Source organism: Drosophila simulans, chromosome 3L (assembly GCF_016746395.2).
Source record: "Drosophila simulans strain w501 chromosome 3L, Prin_Dsim_3.1, whole genome shotgun sequence".
Lineage (NCBI taxonomy): Eukaryota > Metazoa > Arthropoda > Insecta > Diptera > Drosophilidae > Drosophila > Drosophila simulans.
This window is the reverse complement of record NC_052522.2, coordinates 4,488,613-4,507,042: the sequence shown is the minus strand read 5'-3', so window position 1 is coordinate 4,507,042 and position 18,430 is coordinate 4,488,613. Positions and strand designations below refer to the sequence as shown.

General features: G+C 42.2%; 2 protein-coding genes and 1 long non-coding RNA gene across 11 annotated transcripts in view; 1 reads left to right on the top strand and 2 right to left on the bottom strand.

Moving 5' to 3' along the window:
* LOC6736800 (band 7 protein CG42540) overlaps window positions 1–15,140 on the bottom strand; it is a 34,825-nt gene extending 19,685 nt beyond the window's left edge. Inside the window, exons 1-3 of one of the 7 annotated variants that reach the window (XM_016170872.3) lie at window positions 14,359–15,140; window positions 8,698–8,797; window positions 3,655–3,978 (exon numbers count right to left, since the gene is read on the bottom strand). In XM_016170872.3, the coding sequence (XP_016030449.1) occupies window positions 3,655–3,978; window positions 8,698–8,797; window positions 14,359–14,409 (475 nt within the window). In that variant the 5' untranslated portion in view covers window positions 14,410–15,140. Of the gene's footprint in view, window positions 1–3,654; window positions 4,183–4,297; window positions 4,344–8,040; window positions 8,053–8,697; window positions 8,798–14,358 lie in introns of those variants that run through there. The other 6 variants (XM_016170875.3, XM_016170879.3, XM_016170874.3 and 3 more) reach the window with 6 other exon arrangements.
* Window positions 9,156–14,335, bottom strand: LOC123327184. Of its 3 annotated transcripts, none has more exons than XR_006541719.1 (2): window positions 11,967–14,335; window positions 9,156–11,908 (listed from the first exon to the last, which is right to left on the bottom strand). It is a non-coding gene; the product is annotated as an uncharacterized LOC123327184 (long non-coding RNA). The 3 variants fall into 3 exon arrangements; XR_006541721.1 differs by having other exon boundaries at window positions 9,156–11,920; window positions 11,977–14,335; XR_006541720.1 differs by having other exon boundaries at window positions 11,977–14,335.
* A 678-nt stretch (window positions 15,141–15,818) lies between the features above and the next one.
* Window positions 15,819–18,387, top strand: LOC6736799 (the record flags this gene model as incomplete). Its single annotated transcript, XM_039293278.2, has 4 exons — window positions 15,819–15,986; window positions 17,271–17,429; window positions 17,478–17,645; window positions 17,707–18,387. Coding segments are annotated over 4 exons (651 nt in total), but the record flags the coding sequence as incomplete, so codon positions are not given.
* Between the last annotated feature and the right edge of the window lie 43 nt (window positions 18,388–18,430).

The following is an 18,430-nucleotide window of genomic DNA, read 5'->3' as shown; positions in this document are numbered from 1 at the left end:
TTTCCAGCTCAATTAACTTGTACAGCATTTCAAAAAATGTGAGGCTTTTACATAAATTACATTTCTTAAATCCAGTTGTAAGCTCGATTTAAAACTGACATTTACGTTTGTTTTTTGGCCTTAATTTTAAACCTTCTTGAATTCACAAAGCTAGAATTACAAGACCCAGCTTGATTTATGATCTTATATTTGGATCTTGATATATTTTGCGGTGTAGGAATTTCGGCCCAGGTCCAGGACTTTGAACCGAAAGTCCTGCGGCGCTCTGTGTGCGAAATTAGCCAGGCAAATATGTCGCACTTAACTGCTAACGGAAGTGTAGCAGCACGTCCGAAGTGGGTGAAAGTGGGTGGGTGGGTTATATGGGTGGCCGTGGTGGTTGGGTGGTGCGAGATGCTCCTGCGACTGTAACAATGGTCTACTGTGCAATTGTCGAGGCCCGAGGCAAGGGGTCAGGCGAAGAGATAACTGTCCCTATCTTTGCCCTCTCAGTTCCCCTCTCAATTGTCGACGTTTGCGCTTTTCCGGCGGCTGTTGGGAAAAACGGGTGGAAAACTGGTGTGTGGAAGGATGTGACACAAATGCGTCGAATTATTGTCATATGAGGTCACTGTCCCTGTCGCGCAGTGAAAGTTTTCCGAGACACTCGGGCAAACAAAAACACATTCAAGCCTTGTTTGTTTGCCCCGTTTTGCCGCCGCCTGCTCTCGATTATAAGGGCCAGAAGTTAAGCAAAGTTTGCTCGAACATGGCCACAAGTACAAGTCGTAGTGCGATGTAACTACCATGTATCTGCGGCTTGTTGCGGAATTCTAAAGGAGCCCGTTGAAGGGGAAAGAGGATATGGAGGCACTATGTAGGTTGTGCGTTTGTTTTACTCCAGCTCGGAATCAATTGGAGGAGTATTACGAAAGCACAGGGAGCCGTATATTCGTTAGCATTATGGCTGGATTCACTGCTCCTTTCGCACTCATAAAATATGAATAGACGGGGTCGGAATTTATTCGACGCCGCCACCGTGGTCGAATGAAATATGCCAGTTCAGTTTATGAAACTGATTGGGCAACGACCAAGGCTCCTTGCCTCCTGCCTTCAATTCTCGTTAAAGTTGTGGTACAGAAAAAATGCCAACTTTTTCCAGAGATTCTATAGATAGTGGCTTTCACTTTTGTAACTTTGAATAAACAGCGAAAAAGTACAAAAAAAATGAAGTCATAAAGTTTTTTGTACTACTTTAAAGGGTTTTTGGGAAATGTCAATTAATCTTTATTTAGAGTGCTTTAAATAAGTTAAATCCATGCCAAAAGCACAAAAGTTTGTTACACTATCATATTGAATTTCGTTTTATTTATTTGATCATTTTTGTTCGGTGTTCGAGTTTGTGATTGCGGTGCACTTTAAGCCCAGCAATCATCAATGGCCATCATTAGACGGAATATTCATCTTTGGCATGCGACTGGCTAAGTAGACCGACTGTCACAGCGGACTATCTCCCAATCAATAATTCATAACCCCACACATTGACGACGCATTCGCATTTGCTGGGCAATAAAATGAAAAGCGAAATGAAAAACTGGCCGAGCAAATGCTTGCCAATAATTCAACGTTGGCTCAGGGTCTTCAGTTCCTGTTCCCGCCATTGCTGTTCTGCTCCTGACTTTGTCAATGGTGAATCGGCTTGTGAATAAAAAAATATATATATATATGTGTCTCTTTGCTCTTTATATATATCTTTCCCAGCGACCACACAATGAATGAATGGCAAACGGCGCCGGACTTCGATGTCGTTGTCGATTTCGATGTCGGAGCCGAGTGTCGGACATTTTGTCCTTTTCGCCTCCCGTTTTCCCATTTGTATTTGGCCTTTTTCATTTTCCCTTTTAGCTGGTGGTCTGTTCATTTTCCCGCTTGATTCCATACTTTATTTGGTGACTATCTTTTGGACGCTTCGTCGATAATGTCGCTTTTCCTTCCCAGCCGAGCCATGTAATATTTATGTCTCACTCTGCACAGCATTGTGAACGGCATATTAAGCGTTCACATAAAGTTTATTATATAGACATATGCTCTGCGAATGACCAACGCGGCATGAAGCACTTTGATTTAATTGATTTCTGCTGCAGACTCTTTACTTTTCAGCGAACTGAAAGGAAACTCACAGTCTGGAGCTGAAATCCATTTTCCTCAGTCCGCCACTCATTACTTGCTGTTTACATGCCGATTTCGATAAGATTAAAACTCTTGGGAGCCGTAATTAATAATTTTGCGGCTAGTGGTTATTGTGCAGCTGCCTACAGTTTTTCTTAATGGAAAAACAATGAGTACACTGAAGAAAGTGCAGTTCAATCTGCAGCTCTTATTTAATGATATAAATATAATTCATATTCATATGTTTTCCCCATTAAATTAATTTGCTTAATTCACTCCGCCTGAATGTTTAATCATACCAGCTTGCAGGCTTGTTATTTAAACTAGAATTTTTATCACTGTATGAGCTCACGCGTTGGCAGTCTGCTGATGTCAGCACCGCTGTGCTAACCGCACCGAGAATTAATCAAACCCCTCATTGTTTGTCCTGCACGGGGAGCGCGATCAAAGGACGCGCGAGGATAAACAGGCGTCAGGGGTCAGAGTGGCTTACGCAAAACCAGAAGGATAAAGGATTGAGGGGTGTGGGTGCGACTGGCGTGGCTGCAAACAGCCAAAAGCTGATAACGTGACCAACTTGGAAATCAATTAAAGTGCAGCAGGGACCGACTGGCGATGCGGATTCTCTGGTCTGTGGTCGAGTGTCCTGGGCAACGGGGTGTTTGCTCCCTGGCTGGTAAAACTTAATTATGGCGTCCGGATGTGGAGCTCCAGGGAAGCGGAAGTGTGTGTGGGTGTGTGTGTGTGTGCCTGCATATGTGCCACGCCCACTCACTGCGCTCATCCGCCCAACCCATCCTGCGTGTCCACTGCACTCCACTCGACTTCACTCCCATTTCCCCTTGACGCTGTGCGGAACACGCCTCGGCAATTTTTCGAACATATTTCTGCTGAGTTACACCCACTTCTCAATGGATTTCCCCTTTTCCGGAAAAATGTCGCCACAGCATTTCGAGGATTTAATTAAAAGCCCAGCAACTTAAAGGTGCCTCACAGGGGATTATAAATTATAGTTGGAATTATGGAGCTAGGATAATTATGCTGGAGGAAGTCATAAATTTCGTTCCAGCAAGGTGAACACGGCGCTTGAGAAGGGGGAAATATCAAGATGAAACTAAGTAATCACTTTTTGAACGATCTTTACTGGGGAAAATTTTAAATAGGTCGAAAGCAACTAAAAGTAATTTGATTGTGCTCAGAACTTTTTGCATAAATTATGCATTTACGCTCTAATAAAATGATTTTTATGTGGCTTCATGAAAAGTAAAAAAATTCCACATACAGAATATGTTTCTTAAATGTATTGTTTCAAACAATTTCTCTAGAGCATAGTACATTTTTCCAATTATTCAGATTGAAATAGCCATTGTTTGGTCGAGCCTTGAAACTTTTAACAGGATATTTCCCGAAGGACATTTGACATTGTTCTCCTAGTGCCCGATCAGAAAAAGATATGGGCCATAAATCTGTGGAGTTTGCTGATTATTTAGCCCCGGTGGTGCTTACCCCGATCGAAACCGAATCCGGTGGTGGATCCCGAAGCGGTGGTGTCGAGAGCCACTCGGCGGGGCGAGACGCTCGTCTCCCGCTGGCTACTGTGGTTGCTGCCCAGCATGGTTTGCCTGCCGGTGGAGCGCGGTGTTTGGTTCAAGTGGTTCTGGTGGTGCAGTGCCCACTGGTTCTGGTGCTGGTGGTGCTGATTGTACTGGCTGTGCTGGTGCTGTGGTGCAGGTCGACCGTGCCGCTGAGGTGGTGGCTGTTGCATGCTGGTGGCAGTCACTTGCCACAGGCTGTCCGTGCGGTCCGATATTTTGATGCTTTGCGAAGGACCTTTGTTGATTGAAATTGAAGTTTCTGCCACTTGCTAATTGCCACACACACACACACCCAGAGAAACTGCTCGTCCAACTTTTGGTTGAGTTTGCCACCGCTTTCGTTTATTTAATTTCCCCTTTAAGCAGCACGCTCTCAACCAAGAACTCTGTTAAAAAGTTTTCGGGCACAAAGTTTCCGAGCGGCTGGTTGGCTCCTTTCCAGAACCTGGGCTTTTGCCCACAGTTTCCTTACTTAAATTAGGACGACCACAAAGGGAAAGCCACAACATCAACAAAGTGCGGTGCAGCAACTGCGATTGTCAAGTGAGCCGTACGTAAGATGGCGTTCCTGCTGCTGAGACTCATCGCGGTCCTTAATCCGGAGTTTTTAATACGCTATCCTTAGTCCGTAGTCCACCAACCGGAACACGAGCACGGCGCACCGAGAATCGAACACGGAAACACGGAAAACTAATTTAATAACAACACAATTCCTGGGGGCATGCAACGTGCTGGTTGTCCGCTATCCGCTATTCGTTTGCCACAGGTCCGTTGCAGTTTATAGACCAAAGCGAACTGAACGAGGGTTTTAAAATTATTTACGTATTTATCGAGTATATTTTGCTGCCCCCTTTGTTTGCGCTTAGACAACAATTGATGGCGGTCAAGAGTGGGCCGCAATTTATGCTAATTGCCATTGACAGTGGACAAGTTAATAGCTCACAAACTACTGTTCGCCGTTCTCCACTTTCCGCTTACGTTTTCAGCTCAAGGATGCAGGATGTGGACTGCCGGATGCCAGATGTCAGATGGAACGGAGACCATTCGCTTTGGTGCAGCGCATCCTTTGTTGGTGACAACCTCGAACTAGTTTACATGCAACATCGAAGCAGCCCCGAAATATATATTACAATAAATACACTCGGAAAAGTGGTATGTAATTCGTTGAAATACTAAATGGCCCAATGGCCAATGGGTGAATACTATATGTATTTTTCTGAGTGCACCCCAACCCGTTAGCAATCCGCTGGCGTTGTGGAAAATAACCCCCGCAACCGCCTTCATTATGCCAGTGCTCATTTGACTGCCGCTGATGCTTTTGCATCAGTCAAGTGAAGACGAGTCAAGTCGACTTGAGTCAACTCGACCGCGTTGTCAACTGTCGCATCTGTGTTCCTCCTCCCTTCCCCTCCAGCGAGCTCCACCCTTTTGGGCCAGCAAGTAGGCCATTTAAGCCTGTTCTAAGCCCAGTTCGCCACCAAGAACTGCGATGGCTCCAGTCTCGACTTTCAACCGGCTGCTCCCGTGGGCAGAAAACAGGCAGCAGAAAACTGGCGAAAGGCGAGCGAAAGTCACGCAAGGACTCGACTCCTGGCCATATCCTCGCCGATTCTCGGCTGGCATTTACATGCTTGCATAAACCTGAATATTTAATGTCCCAGTCAGCAACAACTGCTGGCTCGTTATCTTTGTGTTTGTCAAATTGAATTGTAAATATTTGAAAGGCGGCAGCATTCATTTATCCAGCTGAGGGGAAACCTAATGCAGCCGATGAGCTCAAGGATAAATAGTCCACGAACATGGGTATTGTTTGAACAGCAAGTTAAATAAACTGTGAAAAGAACAATATCACTTACAGTGAGTGAAATAAATATTGTAATGAATATTCCTGACGTAAGCGACACTCGTTGAGCCCTATTGCACAAGCAATCTTAATGTTTAAATAAAAAATATTTGAATATTCATAGGAAGCTTAAAACTAAACATCCAGGATCATTAGATGTTTGTTTTCATAAACTGAAACTGATATCCTTTAATAGAATTTTATAATTGCAACCCAGTTTGTTGTTTTAGGTGCATGCCACTGCCAATAAATTAAATTTGTTGCATTCATGCAATTACCTGCTTTCGGTAATTTCCTTTTCCGTTTTAGGCTTGGCTAACGAGCAAAAACTGGTCATCGTATTGAAATAAATTACACTAATTTGTTGCTTGTGTTTACTTTGCCAGGATGCACCATGCACTTCGTTTGCCAGGCAATACAAGCTACATACGTACTTAAACATCGAAATTAGAACCCCATTCTGGCAACAAGTTAAGACTGGAAAGTCTCCAAGCTGCTGTGCTGTCCTGTTGGTAATTATCGGAATACGTATACGTCCTGTTGCACCACGATATGCTGGCCGTTAGCGTCTCGTGCTAAAACGCCACTTGTGCCAGATTCTATCGCCATTTGCCTTTTGTGCGTCAAATTAACAACTTCCGCATGAGGCCACACGAGGCACTTGCACCCGAATGCGTCATTTTCTGGGCTGCGTTGGTTGTCTTTTGTCTGCCAAGCCGTATTGTCAGCGCCTCTTGGCCAACTGCCAGAGTCTGGCTAAGAACTGACGAGACTGGAGCCGACTTAGCCTATTATTGTGCTTTAATGGCAGCTAAACTGGCGGGCTGTTTAGCCAAGAGATGGAGAGAGGCACAGACAGGAACGACTCTAAAGACGCCCTAATTAATGGCATTCTTAAAGTTTACCCCTTTTGCGGGTTAAGGAGTTTTCATTTGGAGCAAACATTTTCCAATTGTTTGCCAACTATTCAATACTCAATTTCCAGCATTTAACTGTCATTCTTCCGCTTGGCTCTGTGTCCTTAGGGAATCCGAGCCAGATCGATATGCAATATCCTTGCTCTCCACTTGGCCAGAATGCCAAGCATCCTCCGTAAAAGTTGTGAAAAATCTGTGCGCATCAAGTATGTGCTTCAAACGTATCATTTGAATCTGGCCGAAAGGGGAAAAATGCTCAGACATTTATTTTATTATTTTTTCTTCTTGGCTTTTTGGGCGGGAAAACTCATAACCGAAACGAGCTAGGAAAACTTTTGCCCTTTTACACAGAAGAAATTACGAGGCGAGTACTTAAAACTATAAGTTTGCCAGAAACTGGGCACTTAGTAATTTGTAAGTTAAGTTTTAAGTTTCAGAATTCTAAAAGTTAATCACTTTATAGACAATTTTATGTATTATATATATATGTAGTATGAATGTTTTGGTGAAGTAATTTAAGTCGACCCATAACTCAACCATGAAAATGTTAGAGATCTAAATTAAATGTGATAAGAAATCCAAGACTTTCGAAGAGCTTATTCTTTGCTGTGCACCAAAGTAAAAAGGCTGCGAAAAGTTCTTCAATGAAGGACATAAAATATTTGGTCTATATGGCTTTTTGTGTTTGCGTTCGCGTCTAAGGCGATTTTCTTAACTTTTGCTGCAGCATCCAGAGCATTGAACTGAGTGCCTCTGCATTTTTGTTGGCAGCCAATTCCCGCAGGGTTGGTTTGCTTGTACAAAGTGGGGTTAGATTGGGCCCAGCCAGGCGTTTTTAATTTCTTTTATTCCGACCCGCTTTTGTCATTGGCCTGCAAATGATTTGTTTCTTACTTTTGTTTTCCTTTGCCACTGCTAAATGCCAAGTTTATGCTAAATTTTATGGGTCGAACCAGCCTGGGCTGTTGGACAACTGGGGACCCAAATTAACTAATGATGAAAAATGCCCTTCCCCATTTTTGAGGACCTCCTTCCGCGCTGGCAATGGTTAATTTACAGTGGAGGTCAGCATTATGGTTTATGAGCTTCTCAGTTGGCCCAAATGAAGTTGCCATTCAGACGGACGGGCGGACTGAAGAGCCGCAGAGCAAAAGGCCCGGCAGGAATATAGCACAAACAGATATTAAGTATACGCCCCCGAGACCATTTCCTTTTACTGGTAAACGCAAATGTAAATGTAATGCTAATGCGTTTCACACACAAGCGCACAGGAAAACCAACATGCATTGCTCATACGCCCTGTTGAGCACTAGAGAGCAATCAGGCGCCTGTAAATATTTCATTTATGCACTCGGAACTTAATTTCGGTCTAAACTATCTCAATTATAAATGAAATCATACTTACCAGCACAAAACTGATGTGCATATTTGCACACAGCTCGGATATTTATACTATGCGTATATACAAACCCGAAAACCGAAACCGAAATTCGAATCGAAAGAGTTGTTATTAAAATATTAATCAAGTTGCACTCACCAAGTCTACGTACTACAGATGAAGAGATGTGAGAGAGAAGCGTTTGGTTGGTTGATTTTGGTTAGTTAGTTGGTTAGTTGGATTTTGATGAGGCATTTTTCGTTATTTGATAATTGGAATGCAATTTTGTACAGATTGAGAGCGTTCCAAATTCGTCGAATTTGTTGGGCAAGCATCATGAAATGAGTATACGTTTAATATATAATTTAAAGGAAAGAAACTGGTTAGTCGACGAATTTACAAATTGCACAAAGTGACGTGTGTTACTGTGTGAGTATTTCTCTGTATATATATATATATTATATGTGTCGAAATGACGATTGCATCTACGCTTGGCTTAAATCTAGGCTAAGAGTAAGGCGCAGCGTGTGTGAAAGGCATGCAGAGACATGGGCGTGGCGAAGGGGGATGCAAAACGGTTAAGCGAAATGTGAAACGCTATTTATTTGCCCCTCCTGCTGCGGCATGGGCATGGGTATGGTATGGTTTGGGTGTGGGGATTAAACTAAGTATGTCAACTGCAAAGCCAGTAGGTCAGGGATAGTGGTCCTGCCAGTTTCGTTACCTCTCTGTGTGATTGGATTGGGGGGAGGGACTTGGGGGGTGGTGGGGGCTTGGGGGGTCTCTGTTTTCGGCTGCCACTGGCGACACACTTACTTTTCATGATCCGATTCCTGTACTCATCATCGCGCTGCATGGCCACGCTGCCACCGCCGTTGGAGACCATCGAGCTCACTTGTTCCATGGGCACAATATCCTGCAAAAAGGATACACAGCATATATAGTAGCGGAAACACAAACATGCATGCCAAAACTCCCATCAATCATCAACCCACGCCATATGTTTGCCGTCTGCTTATCGGCGGGAGTTATGACCATGGGAAAACCAACAGAACAACAGGATGGGGAAAAATGTGTGGAAACCTAATTAGGTAGGGCGAAAAAATTGCATTTATTTCAGCATGTCCTGCGGCCAAATAAATTTCATAAATTTCCTTTACGTTTTTAATTGTGTGCAGGGCTTTTTGATACGAAAAATGAACTAGATAAATTGCGGTTTTTTTCCTGCGCTTTTGTTGAAGTGCCAACAAAGGCATTCCATTTTCTTTTTGCACTTGTTTTTTTTTTGCCACTTTGACTGGTTCCAGCTGCCCGGACAGGAAGAGCCCAGTGGAGCAGCTGCTCCTGCCCAGCCAGCCGTGATATATTCCCCCGGATATATGTATCTGTATTGTGTGCAGTCAGCGGACTGTGCCCCAAGGGGGGAAAGGGGAACGGATGTTGCCACGGGGGGAGATTGAGCAAAATGGATTATGCTCGGCTCGCTCGTCGACATTTATTAATGAATTTACGGGATTAGCGTGGTAATAAACGCATTCTGATCGTCCGGTTAGCTGCTGCTGCTGCTGGTTTGGATTAGTTGGTGAAATTCCTTGAGTGAGTGGTGCTCAATGGACTCAAAATGAAGGGATTGAAAGGATTTTATACAATGTATAATATTTCATTTTGATTACCTTGATTAGAAGAGTGCAAAGAGAATGAAAACAGAAGCATAAAAATTCACTAGAACCATATTTTAAGCTGATTGAGTATTTAAAAATATAAGATGGAACAATATGAAAAATTATGAAAACCCACATAAATTCAAACTGATAACCGAGCATAAATATTTAAATCCAATCATGTCTCCTGATAATTTCATTGATTTCACATGGATTCAATACTAAAAGCTGGCTAGAAATGGAAAAATGAAGTTAATGAACATTTTAAATGGAACACATTTTTATTTGTGACCTTACTAAAATGATAAAAATTAAAAGCTGGAAGTCAAAGAGCGAAATAAAATGCATAACTATATGAGCTGGCAAATAAAACATCATATATTTCATAATAATTTTATTGAGATCATGGTAATTTATAAGAGAAACAATCATTTCAAAAAGGTATTATTATAAATATCAAACAGAAAAGGCACCCCCAGCAAACTTAATTCCAACTAAATAAATATAAATTCACATTTATCTCAATAAACTGCAATCTATGTTCTTTTCTGTGCTGCCAGAGTTCTGAAGTTTATAATTTATTTCAGCAAATAATAGTTTGATTGATGGCCCGAAATGAAAAACGAAAAAGATTTAAAGCAAAAATCTGGGAAAACAAACCATTTTCCGGCCGAGCTGGGCAAAATCAGCTCTGTCACTCACACTCGTTTGGTAAACAGAAAAAAAAAAAGGAAAAGGAACACGAATCATTTGGACAATGCAGTGAAAATGTGATCCTGAGCCCGTCGGCGGGTCAAAGGGCACATGGTGATGCGGCTGAGCGCGTCACGTATTCGACATGTATAATGCGCAATTCAATTTTGATCTAAACACGCATTATGCAGCATATTACGCATACGCCATGTTGCCCTATACTTAGCCCATAAAACAGAGGCAATTTAAATGCATGGTCCTGTATGCGGAGTACCGAATGCTCACCAACTGCTTTTCCGACTGTCATATTAACGGCCTTTGCATATTGAAAATGTTTTTGCCTGCAAAATGTGACAAACTTTCGACGACAACGTTCCTTTTTGGCCTTGTTGTCGTTGTTGCTCTTCGCTGGCTCGTTGCCAGCAGATAGATATATATCTATATATCTATATGCCATGTGCGGATGTGGAGGACTATAACCAGGAGTGTATGTCCCAGGATAACGGACCGAGTTTCTGAGCACTGAGCACGGAGCACTGAGCTCTAAGCCAACCGGTGAGTGGGCTTTGAACAGGTGTGTGCAGGTGGCAGCTAAAGGTGGAGCGACAGGTTTCGGGCTTCAATTAAATTGTTGCCGAAATTGCTTTTTGTTTTGCAAATAAACTAAACATGAATGGAATATCAACGATGCAGCCCATGAATGCGGGAAAAGCGGTGCAAACGAAAGCACATTGAAATGGTGGCTTAGAGGTTATAAATCAAAAGCTGAATAACATTATATATTAAAGTACATTTGCGAAATATTCGCCGTAAAATTGCGTTGCATAATGAGAGAAAATAGCAATTTATGAAAGAATAATAAAAGCGTAAAACTATAATGTGAATGATGGCGAAATGTAAATATAGTCAGATAAAGCGGAAAATCGAAAGCCCATTAAAAAGTATGTTCATCATGGCATGGATAAATATTGAGCATAAAATTAAGCGAAAAATATAAACAGAATGTTAAATTTTAAAGTATAGCCAAATAAATAAATAAAATAAAAGTCGAGAAGTGTACTCATATATATCACAGTACAATGTTGTCACATAGATTCTGGCGAATTTTCCGCAAGAATTCTTCGGCAAATTAAGTTTCATTTCACCCCAAAGTTGCGGCGAGGACATGTGTGCAATTTGGATAAATCACGTGGCAAGTCCTGACAACCGAAATGAGCTTTCCAACTTTCGATAAGAAACCGTCAGCAGATTTCACCTTTGCCACCTTTCTAAATTTCCCCGGCTCATGTGTGTTGACAAAACTTTGTCATATCGCTGTCGATGGCATCGATTGCATTTAATTAAATGCAATTGCCCGCCGTCAAGGACAAAGTGGATGAAATTCGATGTCCGGCTCGAATTGAATTTTTTATTCCAATCTTCCCGCTGGCCTCCAGCGCCGTTTTTGTTTGAATTGCCTCGGCAAATTTAAACATTTTCATTTACTTGTCTGTCGGTGGTGGCCCGCTCGTTTTTCATCCCTTTTTTCCCATCGTTTTTCCGACCGCGACCTGCTACTTTGTCATGTAAATTAACGGGTATATTGTAGCGACAACGCGACCGAAACCCGCAGCTGGAAGTCACACAAAGAAAGGTCCTGCCAGGATCCGGATCCCAACACGCATGGAAGTGCACTGAGAAAGAAACTGTATTAGTTAGGAAACATAAGAGATCCTTATTAGTGTTGCACACTTTTGAGCACCTTTGGAATATCTTTTCAAGAAAAAGTATCTATAGAAGTGTCTAATAGTAAGCAACCAATTTTAAAAGTCCAATTTTAGATACCAAGTTATACAAGTGTTTCTTAAAACTCCTTTGGTTACTTAGTTTTCACAGATTTCTTTCTCTGTTTATCTGAATTTTAAGGGAGGCAGTCCCCTATATGTGCTGGCCATAAATAAGCCATTGGCGGGATTAGTGCTAGCGAAAGTTGATGGCCTGTACTTTACCGCATATGCATGTATGCTGAATAATTAATTTTTATTGATCGCGATTGCGTAGTGACACCCAAACAGCCGCGTCTGCTGTTGTTTATTAGTTTTCCGAGGCTTTCGTTGGCCGCTCCTCGTTTGTGGGGCATAAAGGGCTTACGACGAGGGTCGGGCGCCATTGTTCCCAATGTGCCGCATAATTATCAGCACACACTGTTGATATACTCAGCTGTCTTTGCGCCGATGAGGATGTGGATTAGGATGTGTGGGTGGCTGCACTTGCCGCTGTTTACCCAATTGTATCGCGCTAATAAAGTTAATGTGCTCGCTAAACTGTTGGCCATGACTCGCATTTGGCCCCGATGACCCAGAGCCAACACGGCCCAACCCAGTTAAGCCCGAACGAGAAGTGCGCTAATTGCCTTTCAAGTTGTTGACTGAACCATCCCATTTGGCTTTCCCTTTGCGTGCAGGGCTCTTGGCCCGGCCAGAACAACTAAGTAGTGTAACGGCCAAGTTTCAAGTGCTGGCAGAAAATATCGGGGAACGAAAGTTTGAGCGATGCCCCAGCTGAAGACATAATCGATGTGGCAACTAAAGTCAGCTAAAGAGTTCACGATTTGTGGTTACTTCATTTTGTGGCTCTGTAGAATTGTTAAATAATTGAACTGAAATGGTACTGTGGGAAAAACTTTTTTGTGGCTTTTCCGAAAATGTTCAAAGCTAAGCAATGATATTTTATTTTCCAGGAGTGTATTGAAAGAAGTGAACACATTTTATTTCAAAAGCAGCCGAATTATTACAATGCTGTACTTCACCTTCATACATTTAACTAAATTTTTCTGGCAATTTAATTAAATTAATTCTTGCTTGACAAATATTTACAATAGTGGAACATAGAATAACCTTGTAGCTTGTTGACCTAACGAGTTTGATTTTGTTTATTTTCCCAGTGAGTTGTGTTTTTAATACACTTGAATGCCTTTTGTGATTATCCTCTTCCGTTTGCTCTGGAACCATTGTGCATATTTAAATTGCACTGAAAACAATGTACTAATCTGAATGTAAATATGGAATCATCAACCCCTTTTACTTTCCACACTGATCTGGCCTTTGACCCCGAACCACACTTAAGCCTAAGCCATCGCCAAGTCAATGACAATCCAAATATTTGGCCAAGGCTCAGGGCGACAAAGACAAAGGATGCGGAACTGGGCTAATGCCGGGCTGAGCGGCCTCAGGTGGCAGTGTTTCATCCTGCTCCTGGGAAACCTTAGGCCAAATATTCGCCGTAAAACAAATGCGAAATGCGACTAAGTGCAGTGTGTAACTGCAGCACTCAACAGACAGCAGCAAACTGATTAAATATCCGGGCCGCAGTTGGCGTACGTTCCGCTTGCCATTCACAATCCCTGGCTCAAACGTACACTCAGCATAATGCGAATCCATGTAGGGAAATGTAATTTGAATGCCAAAACAAACAGCGAGCTGGGGAGCCGTTTGAATGGCGGCCAGGAAAGGCTGGCTGCCAGGAAGTTGGCCAGGTGCTTGGGCTAAAAAACAAAGGCCGCCGCTGGATATTTACCCACTGCCAGTGCAGCTAAAACAGCACGACCAAAAGCAGCAGCAGTACAGCCTTAGCTGTTGCAAAAGCAGCAGCAGCAGCAGCTGCTGTGGGAGCACAAAACAAAGCCTTGGTAAACAGCCCAGCAATGTGATTAAAAAATAAAGGAACGCAGCACAACAATGGGAAATGGAGCACAGACTCAGCAGTACACGTTGGGAAAATATCTTAAAAGATTCGTATAATATTAGGCAAGTTTTACGGAGTTCCAAATGCATTTAGACCAAAAAATCTATTTTTGACTTTTGACTTTTCAAGCATGACAGATTAAATTGACTAACTCGTTAATTTCTAATCGCTAGGCTTCCAATTAAATAATCTATACATCCTTGAAGTCTGTCTAAGGCATTGCAATGTATTGGTTTTTATATAAAAACATATACTAAATGTTCATAAATTTTTTGATATTTATGTATATTATATAGAAGAGTTTAAAATAGCCTAGAAATTTCTTCTAATTCAAATGTTTTTGGTTTTCCTTTTCACTGCTGTGTAGTTTAAAGTGGACAGTTTTTCGAGTGGAACTCACCTCGTAGCGTGTGTCGATTTCTGGCAACTTCTCCAGGAACTCCTCGACCATCTTTCGTTGCACGTGCGCCGAGCACAGCAGCCACACACATACAAGCCCCCACGCACTCACACACACGCACACACACTAGCTCACGCACTCGCACACACACACACAGTCAGCACGCAGGATACGATACTATTCAAATTGACACGCACTAAATTAAAGTTTCTGCTTATCAATTATGGACAAATGCTAATTGCCGCTGCTGGGCTTAATTATTTTGTGGCTCTTTGGTATTGACAATAGATAAAGCTGAAACACCTGTTGTTGTTGTTTTTAGCCTATTGACTTTTTATAGAATATAGAATTTGGATGTCACACACTGAGAAATTCGTAGGTTGCTGTCCTTTTTGTGGCCGTATGGACTGCCTGAGTTTTGGCAATCGATCTAAGATTAATCTAAGGTTTTTGCACTTTCCGTTGATGTCTTGTGTGATTGTCTTTGCCCCTCGGTTGTGATGGAGAAGTGGGGTGTGTGTTGTGTATTCCTGGTCACTTGGCACTCGAGTCGGTCGGTAGTTTTAGCCCACACACAAATGGGCGAGCAAGCGAAGTTACAAAAATGCAATATTATCGGGAAGCGGAGTGGAAAAGAAGCTGCAGCGGAACCAAAACATGTGCCAAAACTCCCTCGAAAAACGGCAGCTCAACTTTTTCGGGCCCTGTGTGTGCGAGAGACGAGCAACCAACAAGCGCTGTCCGTTCACTGCCGTTCAGCACTAACAACAAACTGCAGAAAAACAAAACATTTATAGCCAGGCCAGGCACGAGTCGAGTCCAAAGTCCTCGTCCTCGTCCGCAGCGCACTCATCGCCATCGTCATCGTCGTCGTATCGACGGCCCGAGCATCAGGATGTTCTAAAAACCGCCTGGCACTCCGTGCAGCATCTCACTCTGAAGCGTCGCCAAATTGACGGAAGCCGATGAGGCTGGCCGATAAAGAGTGTGGCAAGAACGTGTGGCGCGCTTTTTTGGGCGCCGGCGCAAGGCAGCTGAAGCCGAAAGGGGCACACGGAACTCCGTCGCTCCGGCGACCCATCCATCCAGTATGTATATGGGATTCTGGGGATTCCCCTCTCAACGTGACACACATCGAAGTCCTGAGCTTGCGTTCCAAACAGCAGGAAAACAGCATCCAGTGGATCGCAATTCGAGTGCCTAGCGCCGAGTGCCGGAGTTGCATGTTGCATGTTGTGCGCTGCTGTGCCGTCCCTTTGTTTTGCCAGCACTTGGAAATAATTTGCAGCTAACGAAGGCGGCGCCACTCAAAAAGAAGTCTCTCGCTAGAGGACCCTCCTTCCACTCTATCTGTCTATCCGGCTTCATCTATTGCTGCTCCAGCCAGCGCTTTTTGCCACGGCAATGGGGAACCCCCCATGTTTTTCTAAGCCGACTTAGAGTCGAGCAGTTATCATTAATCTCGAGCACTGCACACACACGCTCTCAATCGATTGCTGTCAGCAGGTCGAGTTTGTCTAGCAATTACCACTGCAAAAACAACAATTACTTCGCAGGGAGTTCCTCCCTATGACGACTACAACGACCCTTGGGCCCTTGGCACCACTAAGCCATTCAATCAGGAACAGGTAAACAGCTTGTTAAGGAAAGCACTACCTATCTAGATGGAAATGATGAACCTTAGCTCAAATCAATAAGAAAATGTGTTAAGCTTCATGGTATTTCTCAGTATTAAGTATCAGAGTATTAAGATCTAAAGTAATATTTAAATATTGTTTAAAATTCCTATTCCTAAAGTAGCAATAGTCAAGAAAGAGGGCACATTCTCTGTGGCATTATTAAGCAATCTGAAATAAGTACTTACCGCACTCATTGCCGCCATGTCCTGTCCGTTCGCAAGTCAATATTTAATCCCAATGTTGAACTATGACCGTACCGCACTCGCTGGCCAGTCGAGGAACACTGAACGGAGCTCGGCTGGCTAATCACAGTGAAATGGTCGCCGCGATAGTGCAACAATTGGCTGCCCGCACACACCTCGCCGAGGGTCCTTGCCATATCCTTTCAGAATGTCAAAGTCAAACGTGGAGAAAAAACAATTACTTGTCAACAGACCAATACCAGTGTACATGGGAATTCGAAATAAGTGGCGCCCCCGAAAAGCAAATCTCAGCATTTCGGTTCCCTCGTTCAATGTGTCGGTTTAAAGTCCTTGAACGCAGCTGCCTAAATGGGTTTTTGGTTTCCAGGCTCGCAATGAATTATTTACACGGCAAACAGGTGAATTAGCAAATGTGTGGGCGTGTGCTGGTCTAGTGAAAATATGACAGAAGCACGTACGTATTGAAAAGCCTTAGATTATTCAGCGAAGTTCGTTTAAAGGGCTATTTTTAAACTACCCGCCAACCATTTTGAACCCTTAGGGTCATTAAGCTGCATGCCGTGAAATTGTATTTGCTTTGCAAATTTAAATCTATTAGAACAATAGTAGTTATATTTATAGTAATAGTTATATTTAATATTATTTAAAATAAAATTTAGCATTTATACATTTAGCTTTAAGCGACTATTTGGAAAAGGGTTGTCATTACGAGAAGAAAGCCCACATTTTTAAGTGAGTACTTAAAGTAATTGGACCGAGTTGAGAATACACAAAGAGTTTATAATGAGTTAATGGCAAGCGGCCAAATAATTTGTTGTTACTGAATTGACTGCAATAATAACGAGGAAATTATAAATTTTGGTTATTTTGAATGACCAGAATAAAGTGTGCATTTCTCATTGCAAACGAAACTTTGACTCGTTGAGGTCGAAATGGGTTCTCTGATCGTACTTCTGTTTTTCCTATTCTTAGTGCAGGAGGTATGATTATCTTCTAAATACTAAAACTATACTTATACGATTAACTGCAGGCTCGGTCAAGAGTGGAGTTTACCAACATCAAATGCACTTCCTTGGATCCGGAGTTTGCACACGTGGAGCATTGCTATCTAAAGTCGGTAAATCGTACATATAAATATCTGTCCATCAGATATTTGAATTTGTTACAAAAGCCCGTGTCCAGAATTAAAGTAGGTATTAGATCTATTATTGATTCTTATTAAGCTTTAACGTTTCAGGTCAACGGAGCCACATTCAAGCGGTACAATGGCTATAAGCCGTCACTTTATAACTTCACGGTTGATGGCTGCAAATTTATTAAAAACCCTAAATCAAATCCAGTTGCGCATTACATTTACCGACTCTTTAAAGATTTCTCCAATGTGAATCATACCTGTCCCTTTAATGTTAGTGCATTTTCGTACTAATTAAGAATGTCATTCATGTTTTTAACTTGTTTGTTTGCAGGACGATCCTATTGTAGAAAAGCTGCCAATTAGTTACATTAACAAGCAAGTAACTTCCGTACTCCCAGTTCCCTCTGGAGACTATTTGTTTTCATCACATTGGTATTTCTACGATATCAAGCGTATCACTATAAATGTATATTTGACAATATTTTGAATATAAACGTGGTAATGTGAATTGATAAGTGGCTTAAGCTACACTATTTTTATTAACCGCCAACTATTTAAATAAAATGCCAGAAAGTGCTGAATGATACAAAACGGATACTGCTTTAAAACGTACAAAGTGTCCTCGTTCTTCAATACTCGCAAAAGCTTATTGCTGAAAAACTCACCAGAAAAGCCTTATATCTATTTTTATTATCTAAACCATTTTTGTAAATTACGGGTCATCAAGCTGCATGCCGTGAAATTGTATCTGCTTAGCAAATTGAAATCTATTCGAACAATTAAAGCTAAATTAAATTGTATATTTAAGGGAATAAGGTTGGTTTAAAGCGAACATTTTTAAGTGAGCACTTGAAATAATTGGGCAGGGTGGAGATTACACAGAGTCATTAAGGAGTCAATAGCTAGCGGCCTCATAATTTGTTATTACAGAAATAACTGATTGACAACGAAACTTTGAATCGTTTAGGTCGAAATGGATCGTACTTCTTTTTATCCTATTCTTAGTGCAGGAAGTGTGTATATTTTCTAAATACTAAAATCATTCCTATACGAAA